Below are 9,710 nucleotides of genomic sequence, written 5' to 3'. Positions count from 1 at the left end.
TTCTTCCAGTTGTGCTGCTATTCTCACCTTAGATGAAGGTGTACAGAGCAAAATAGTTTCTCATAAAACAGTTAGTGTACATATTGCCCTATGACAATGGTTAAGAACCCCCACTACATGTCAACACTGTCCTTGGTGAACCTTGAGTTCCCTATCACCAGCTTCCCTGTCCCCTTCTGCCTTCTAGTCCTTGTCCCTGGACTGCTGTGCCTCATTAGTCCCATTTTATGGGACTGTCCTGTCCCCAGCTGAACAATGAACCTCGGGAGTGACTTCACCACTGAGCTAAAAGGATGTCTGGGGGCCATAATCTCAGGGTTTCTCCAGTCTCTGTCAGGCCAGTAAATTGTCTTTTTTTGTGTGTTAGAATTTTGTTCTGCATCCTTGTCTAGCTCTGTCCAGAACCCTCTGTTGTGATCCTGGTCAGAGCAGTCAGTGGTGGTGGCCGGGCACCATCTAGCTGTAGTGGACTCAGTCTGGTGGAGGCCTTGGTAGCTGTGGTCCATTAGTCCTTTGGACTGATCTTTTTCTTGTATCCTGTTCTTTTCATTCTCCCTTGCTCCCGAAGGCGTGAGACCAGTAGAGTATCTTAGATGGCTGCTCGCAGGCTTTTAAGACCCTAGACGCTACTGACCAAGGTAGAATGTACAACATTTTCTTTATGAGCTGTGTTATGCCAGTTGAGCTAGATGTTCCCCAAGGCCATGGTCCCCACATCCCTACATCTAGCAGTTCAGTCCCTCAGAGAGTTTGGATGTGTATTTATTAGCATATAGATCATGACGCTATTGAGACATGTAAATATCCAACACTGATCAATGGAGAAAGGTCTAGAGGGCAGCCTAATACCTTGTTATGATTTTTTTTCCTAGAAATCCTTTTTTATTAAACTTCACTAACATTAAGCAGCTAAGAATTGCTCCTATTTGGGATGAAGTCAACACAGATCACATATAGATAGGCTCTGGTTAAGGAAATTACATTCTCTGGGTACATAAACTAACAAAGATCTGTGTATACTAGAATATGATATTCCTAATGTAAACGACAGAATCATCAAGATTTCTGACAGTTCTCATAGTTTTCACACATCAGCTGATTTGTGAGGGTTAGCCAAGTTCATAGGAAGCATATCATGGCCAGAGGCCCAGATGAGAGATAATGGTGACTTCTGAGAAGTGCTAGCTATCTGTTGTAGCCAGAGGTTAAGAGTGTTGGGGAAATAGTGACAAAAGGAGACATGAGGCTGGAATGGAAAGGATAAGCCAAGGGGTCCAGGTCCATATGATACAGAATGATATACTCTACTGAAAAGCTTTGACCATCCTGTAGACTCTAGAGAGTAAAGGAAGAATTTCAAGTAGGGCAGTGGCATCAAGCTTTAGGACAGTCACTATGATGAAATGTAGCTAATCTCTTCTAAGATTTACATGTTATCTCTTCATTGAAAACAAGACAGGGCAAAGTTCATAGTTCTAGAATAATTGTTTTTCTTGTACTGTTTGACCCCTCGAAATCTTTTCCGTTAATCATCTTCCACAGAACTGTTGTGCTTATGGCAAAACCAGTTTAGAAACAGAGAGGGCACAGAATGGTTTGAGTCAGAGCATTAAATTTGGAGCCAAAAGATTTTTATTTGAGTTCCTGCTCTGCTACTCACTAGTTGTGTAATCTAGGGAAGTCACTTAATCTCTGAGAGTAGGTTTTCTGTAATAAAAGTTAATGATGATAATGAAAATAATAAAAGAATTTGGAAATTTTTACTTAGTTTTTTTTGTATACAGTTCATTTTTGGTTCTATACAATTGCCAGAGTGCTGGGTTTTTGTGATTATGGACTTCAGATACAAACCTTGAACTTGTGTTTATTCTAGCTAAGGCAGGAACAGATCCAAATTCAGCAGCTTGGGCTGCTTATTATGCTCACTATTACCAGCAGCAAGCACAGCCACCACCTGCAGCTCCTACAGGTGCACCAACCACAACCCAAACTAATGGACAAGGTAAGTGTGGTAATGAAAGAACTTTTTGTCTATATGAAAACCAAACATTGTGTTTGGAATTATATATGAAGTGCATTACTGCATAATTCCTAAAATTTCTAACATTGTTCAGTGATAACTTTAGGAAAAGTTACTTTGAAATAACTTAAACTTTTATGAAAGTTGTATGAACAGTACAAAACTCCCAGATACCCCAGCAGTTAATGTTTTATCCCCATTTGCTCCATCGTCCTGTCTTTCATATCCACTATCATTAGTCCTTTTCAGAGCCATTTAAGACCAGTCTGGAGACATGATGCCCTGTTACCCTTAAATACTCCTGTGTGTATTTCCCAAAAAATACATAACCGCTATACAACCCTCCAAATCAGCTGATCAACATTGATATGTCATTACTGCTCCCAGTTCACAGCACCTGTTCAACAATTAATTTCTTCTGATCCAGGATCCCATCTGAGAACAGATGTTGTCAGGTCTTTTCAGTCTCACCAATCTAGAATAGTTCTCAGTTTTTTCCTCTCTTACATGTTCTGAAGAATACAGGCCCTTCATTTTGTAGGATGACTTGTCAACCTAGATCCCTTCAGTTTTTTCTCATGACCAAAAGCGTATACTTACTGGGCAAGATTACCTTAGAAATGATTCTGTGCTCTTATCACGTCAGGGTCATATGATGTTGTTGACCTCTTCTAGTCTAGAGAGGGTAACCTTGATCACTTGTTGTGTTGGTGTCTGCCAGGCTTCTGTACCATAAAATTATCATTTTTCTCTGTGAAATTGATTAGTATTTTCTAGGGAATCTCATAATACTGAGATGATGCCACTATCCCATCAGCATTAGCCTCTGTTGATAACTCCTACCTGATTCAGCCTCGACTAGGATGGTAACTTTCTGTTTCCATCATTGTATTACATTTATTATTTGGCATTTCACATTAAGGAAGTGCTTTCCTTTTCCTCCCCATTTATTATATCAGTATGGAATCCTTTTTTATTCAATAGGTTGTATTTTCAAAGTATTTTTATTATTTATTTTGTTGATCAAATTTTACTAGATTAGTCCATTCAGGTGTATCTTCAAGGTGGCTCCTGTATCCTTTTGACATGTCCCATCATTCTTTAAGTACTCTCTTACTTTCTGATAAAATATTCTAGGCTGCTTTTGTACTTTCTGGGCTCCAACCCTAGAATCAGCCATTTCTACAAAGAGCTTGGATTTCTTTTAGTAATATTTAGAATACTTATGTAGACAAAACTCATGGTGCTCAGCGTGCTCATTGTTACTGAGATGCAATTGCTTCTAGCCCTGTTTAGTGGACAGAGCTAAGAAATATATGTACATAAGTGTATACCTATATATACATATATAAAATACACCACCTACAACTAGTTAGTTCTGTATCTGAGTGTGTGTGTGTGTGTATATATTAAAATCATCTGTTCACATCAGTACCTGTAATTTCATCCTACACTTTGGAAAAGGCCAAATTGCCTTTAAAAACTTTTAAAAAAATTTTTTTTCCCCTTGAACAAGGAGATCAGCAAAATCCAGCTCCAGCTGGACAGGTTGATTATACCAAGGCTTGGGAAGAATACTACAAGAAAATGGGTATGTTCTACATTTCTTTTCTTGTACAGCTAATTAAATTGAAATATTTAGTAAATACCCACATTAGAAGGTTGAAGATTTTTATAAAAACATCTTTGTACAATGTTTTTATTACTTTGGGCTTCTATTAATTTAAAAAATCTTGAGGTGGAAAGGAATCGAGCAAGAATGCATTCTAAAATCACAACTTTCAGACATACCAAGGTCATCACAAATTGTGTATGCTAATAAAAAGAATTAAATTTGTGGTTACCTGACAAGAGAATCTTTCTATCTCTAATTGCATTTGTCAGCCAGTTATTAATTGAACCTGGAAATTTTTCCACTGGCACATATGGCAGTTGAATATTGCCTACAGTTTTGTCAAAGACAGTTAATATATTAATAGACTAAATGACATAAGGTTAAATCCTAGAACACTAAGCAAAAGTTAGTGGTGTGTTGATAGCATTATTTTTGCTGCAAAATAAGCAGGTAAGAAGTGACTTACACTGACATGAAGTAAACGGCTAGATAATATTTGCATACCTGAAAAAAGAAAAATCAATCGTTTGGGAAAGCCATTTTAATTCAGTAACTAGAGCATATACTACATGTCAAGCATGGTGATAGGTGCTAAGAAAGCAATTAATTGTGGGCATGTCAGCTACGAGCCCTACCCTACTGGCTGGCTATTATATTTTAATGAAGGGTACAGTTGTGAGTCAAGTGATTTGTAAATACATTATTTAAAAGGTTACACAACTACAAAGTGGTAGAATCAGGATTTGAACTTTAAAAGGGTCTCTTAAGTCCCAAACCTGTCTCCCAAATTTGCCTTTTTCAGGGACCATTTGGAACCTGATGTTATACTTCCAGACAAATATTTATGTTTCAGATGCTTATGCTCTGAGTCACTTAAAAATTTTTAACACAGATAACACAAGCTTCAAGTTACCAAGTTTACACCACAGCCAGTTGTAACAAATGAAGTTTAAACAGATAAATTTACCCATCTTCATTGCTGTAGAAAGTTATCTGTAGGTGGTAGAATTTTATAAGATACAGTCTACTTGTGGCTCTCAGTGTAAATTTCAGTATGATTTCTTTGCAAAGAATGTTTATTTTCCACAGAAAATTTTTCAGAAGAATGATTTCATTCAGCTTCTTTTTTGTGTAAAAGTTCATGCACCTGCTGAGAAAAGTGTTCCACACAGCTGATTTCTGCTTAAAGAAAATTCTATTTCCTGGTAGAATGGCTTTCCAGGAAGGTCATGCTGAATGTTATTTATGAGGCTGTAACACTCTTTTGTGACCCAGCTTATCTCAGGCAAGTCTACCATAGTTAAATTCTGTGAAAATAAACTTTTTCCTTTTCTAACTTTAACCTCAAAGCAGTATGCTTTTAGGATGAGCACATATTTGTCGTCCAAACAATATACTTTTTTTTTTAGTTTTAGTTTTAACAAAGAGAAGTTTATTTCTTCACAGTAAAGTAGGCTAAAAGTCCAAATTCAGGGTGGCAGCTCCAGGGGAAGGCTTTCTCTCTCTCGGCCTTCTCATTAGTGTTCCCCCAGACTAGGAGCGTCTCTGTGCAGGGACCCTGGTCCAAAGGGCGCGCTCTGCTCCCGGCACTGCTTTCTCGATGGTATGAGGTCCCCTGTCTCAATGCTCACTTCTGTCTTTTATATCTCAAGACATTGCCTCAGGACCCAATCCAGTCTTGTAGATCAGGTCCTGCCTTACTAACACAACTGCCACCCATCCTCCCTCATTAACATCATAGAGGCAGGATTTACAGCATATAGGAAGATCACACAGTACCAGGAATCATGGCCCAGCCAAACTGATACACACATTTTTTGGGAGACATAATTCAAACCATGACATTCCACCCTTTGACCCCCAAAAAATCACATCCTTGCGACATGGAAAACATATTCACCCCATCATATCATAGCAAAAGTCTTAACTCCAAGTCCAAAATCCAAAAATTCCTCTTCATCTCTGAAATCTAGAATACAAGTTATCTACTTCCGAAGGTAAAATGGCAGAACAGGCACAAGCTAGACATTTCCATTACAAATGGGAGAAACTAGAGGAAAAGAAGTGATACCAGGCACCATGCAAGTCAGCAGAACACATTACATTAGCCCTCAGGGCTTTGAAAATAATCTTCTGTTCTGTAAGACAATTTACACAGTAGCCCTGCCGTCTAAACTCTAGGTATCTGCCACGCTCACTGGATTTTGAGTGGAGGCCCCTCGGCCCTGGGCTTCAGCTTCGCCTTCCAGGCCTACTGGGACAGCAACTCTGCTCCCTTGGCTTTAGGCGCACCATTCTCCTAGTCCATCGGAGTGACAGCTCCACCCTTAGAAATACCAGAGGCCATGGCTCCACCCTTTGAAACCCCTGAGGTCATGGCTATACCTTTTGAGGCTGAAGCAGTTCAGCTTCTTGTGTCCCTTGTCTCTCCAGCTTCTGCTTCCTATGGCCTCTCGGCCTTCGGGCCTCACACCCGCATCTGCCCTGCTGGGGCAAGTGTTCCAAAGCTCAGTAGCTCCACCGATAAGTGCCCAGAGGCACCCCACTCTGCCAGGAAGCCTCCTGCTCACGGGCATTCAGCTCTCTTGCTCCGTGGGTTGGCTCCAGCTCCGTCTCGCACTGTTCTCCTTGTTCTGCTGCTGTTGATTCTCTGCCGCTGCCACTTCTCTGCTGCTGTAGGTTCTCTGCTGCTGCTGGTTATCTGTCACTACCGTACATCTGTCCATTCACAGTTTTAAAACCGCTTCCACATTTAGGTATCTGTTAGAGCAGCACCCCACTCTCCCGTTACCAAATTCTTAGTTATCTAGTGCTGCTATAACAGAAATACCACAAGTGGATGGTTTTAACAAAGAGATTTATTTCTTCACAGTAAAGTAGGCTAAAAGTCCAAATTCAGGGTGTCAGCTCCAGGGGAAGGCTTTCTCTCTTAGCCTTCTCATTAGTGTTCCCCAGACTAGGAGAGTCTCTGCGCAGGGACCCTGGTCCAAAGGACGCGCTCTGCTCCTGGCACTGCTTTCTTGATGGTATGAGGCCCCCCCAAACGATATACTTTTGAGAACGAATGAGGATGTTTTTAGTAAATATGCCATGACATCTTAGTGGTCGGGACCTCTGGTCACCTTAATTTGAATTAAATAGTATCACTGGTTTACAGAGTTGAACATGAAGCCATTAGCCCCAAGTTGTGGTTTCACAATGGGTAATATACCAGAGATGTTACTGCATTATTATTAAAAATGGGTAAGAACAAAGGTCTGTTAATGGACTTAGGTAATTACTGGGGGATGAGTTTGACTTATGTGTTTTATTCTTATTTCTTTGTACTGTGACCATTAATAAATTTAGTATCTATTTAGCCTTTTTAAATTTACTTGTCCAAAAGGAGTATGTTGAATGTAATCTGCAAAATCTTTAAAAAAAAAATTCTGTTATTTACTGTTAAGGATATACAATTGACCTTGCCTGTCTTCAGTTTTTCATTTTCTGCTATTCCCTGCTGACTACGCTGTAAAATTTCTATTTTTTAATGATATACTGGCTGTTGAATCCTCTGTTGAGAAAGGTGATATAAAGATAACTTTTAAATAACCCTTATGTTTGACTGAAGATCGTCCCTTCCTGTCCCAAGTCACCTTTTTTGTTGTGTGTTTTTCTATAGCACTGTAGTGATCAAGTGTTAATTTTATGAGCAAAGTAGGACAGTTGGACAATTCCTTCTCATATGTAAATCTTGAACTGTCAGGTAATTTAGTCCCTGGATGGTGCAAACTGTTAATGTGCTCAGCTGCTAACCAAAAGGTTGGAGGTTTGAGTCTGCTCAGAGAGACCTCAGAAGAAAGGCCTGGCAATCTACTTCCGCAAAAATCAGCCATTAAAAACTGTAGAGCACAGTTCTCTGACATGGGGTTGCCATGAGTTGAGTTGAATCGACAGCAACTGTTTGTTTAATTTCATCACATCTTTAATAAGTGTTTTTCATGGTTTGATAGCTATGATAGGGTCAGCTTATTTTTTCCTGTGAAAATTTCTTTTGTAAAAGATTGGTTGCTTAACTGCTCTGATTTCTTTTAGGTACATGACTTGTCCTCGAGATCTTTTTAAGATAACTACAAATAAGGGAACTTACCGCATAAAGCTGAGATAGTTCAGTCAGAGTAGAACTGCCCTGAAGGGTTTCCAAGGCTGTAATCTTTATGGAAGCTGACTGCCACATCTTTCTCCCAGGATATATTGTATATCTGTATGTAAATATTGGTGCCCTGGTGGCACAGTGGTCAAGAGCTAGGGCTGCTAACCAAAAGGTTGGCAGTTCGAATCCACCAGTCACTCCTTGGAAACCCTATGGGGCAGCTCTGTTGTGTCCTGTAGGGTCACTATGAGTCAGAACTGACTGAACAGGTTATATACATATATGGTCTCCTAAAGTGTAAACTATTTGATATCAAAACTTTGTGAACTAAGTAGAGGAAGAAGGGGGAAAGTTGAAGACATGCCTAAAAGGGGTGGGGTACAGGAGCTAGAAGAGAGTCAAGTAGTAAGTAGATTAGATAGGAAGGGTTCTTTCTGTGCTTTCAGCTGGGCAGAATGGATCCTGTTTATCCTTCAGATTGGAAGAATGAGTCTTTCTTTGAGTATCTTCAAGATTGGAATGCCAAATGTTTGCAACTGACATACCAAGTGTTTTGACTTTATTAGAGTCTAACCTATTTACTTTAATCCTTGCACAGGGATATTTGAATTTGGGGTAGTTTTTAAGGAAATATTTTAGTCTAGTGAATTTACTTGATGTGTCTCCCTGTTAACTACCATCTTACAGTGTTATTTTGCCTCCAAAGTGAAGTGCCTCTTACAATGAGGTTAGTTCCTTTTTTAAACCTGAAGTGAAAATTGTTATTAACCAGGTTTGGCAGGTTTTCAGTTGTGCAGTTTTGTAAGGGATGTTGTTGTGTGGTTTTATTGCTATTTAGCATTTTTCTAAATATTTAAACCTGTTTAAGATTTGCTTAAATTGTATCTCCTCATAAGATCAAAATGTTTAACTCACTTTGTCTTTGAAAAGTTATGGAAAACAAAGAAAAATACAAGAATCTTTTTATAGTACATGGGCCTTCTCTGTACTGTTACCTAAAGAAGAGAGGTGTTTTTCATATATTTTTAATATTAATAGTCATAAATCTTAAATTTGTATTCACTCAGATGCTCTTATTCTGTGACCACTTGTGTGATGGTAACAGACTGCTTTATGAAACTACAGAAGTTGCTTTGTTGGCAGCATCTGACAGACATACAGACAGCTTATATGTCTGCTGTGGTATTTTTTGTCTAGCTATAATAATTATTCCACAGAGCCAAGCGAATTGCAAGTGAAACAAGATACTGCTCAAATAATGGAGCTGAACAGGAAAACACATTTTCTCCCTGAATGGGATAACATACTCTCTTTTCTCCCCAATATTTTTTTGAATATTTTTATACCTTCAGAAAATTGAAAAAAATAATACAGTTAACCATATTTATACCTTCTGCCCAGATTCACCATAATATCATCAGTATACAGTGCATATTTAAATTTTCTTGGTTGCCACAAAAGAAGTCTTCTGTAGCTGTTTGTTTGTATTTGTTTTGTTTTAGTTCAGAACCTATTCAAGTTTCATGCGTTGCATATGGTTGTTGTATCTCTATAGTTTCTTATTTCAGAAAAGTCTTCCTGCCTAGAAAAAGACCTGCTCATGAAAGTTGTTGAGTTTTATGTGTTTCATTGATCTTGTTGCCTAGAACCTCTTCATTAATTGTTCTTTATGCCTTATGTTAGGTTATTTTAATTAACACTGTGCTGTACTCAGTTTTTAAACATCTTATTAAAAGATATCTTGCCTGTTTCTGTATATGTATAGCTTATAGTTTACTTACTGATCAACAGGAAACAAAAATCTTGGTCAGGTCTTCTTAGTTAAGCCTTTAAATTTTTTGTTTCTCTTGAAATGTTTCTTTTCCTATTTCTCCATTAAGGATTTGTATTTTAAAATCTGTAGTAGAACAGATCCAATTGGATTAGAGGCCAAAAAGAATATA

At 38.5% G+C, this 9,710-nt stretch overlaps 1 protein-coding gene across 16 annotated transcripts in view; it reads left to right on the top strand.

Moving 5' to 3' along the window:
- FUBP1 (far upstream element binding protein 1) overlaps window positions 1–9,710 on the top strand; it is a 34,696-nt gene that overhangs the window by 23,785 nt on the left and 1,201 nt on the right. For 15 of the 16 annotated variants that reach the window (XM_023731279.1, XM_004369083.2, XM_023731337.1 and 12 more), the window contains 2 exons: window positions 1,874–2,002; window positions 3,537–3,611. In XM_023731279.1, the coding sequence (XP_023587047.1) occupies window positions 1,874–2,002; window positions 3,537–3,611 (204 nt within the window). The remainder of the gene's footprint in view (window positions 1–1,873; window positions 2,003–3,536; window positions 3,612–9,710) is intronic. The other variant, XM_023731307.1, reaches the window with a different exon arrangement.

The sequence above is a fragment of the Trichechus manatus genome, unplaced genomic scaffold, assembly GCF_000243295.1.
Source record: "Trichechus manatus latirostris isolate Lorelei unplaced genomic scaffold, TriManLat1.0 scaffold00003, whole genome shotgun sequence".
NCBI classification, from domain to species: domain Eukaryota; kingdom Metazoa; phylum Chordata; class Mammalia; order Sirenia; family Trichechidae; genus Trichechus; species Trichechus manatus.
This window is presented reverse-complemented; position numbering and strand designations above follow the sequence as displayed.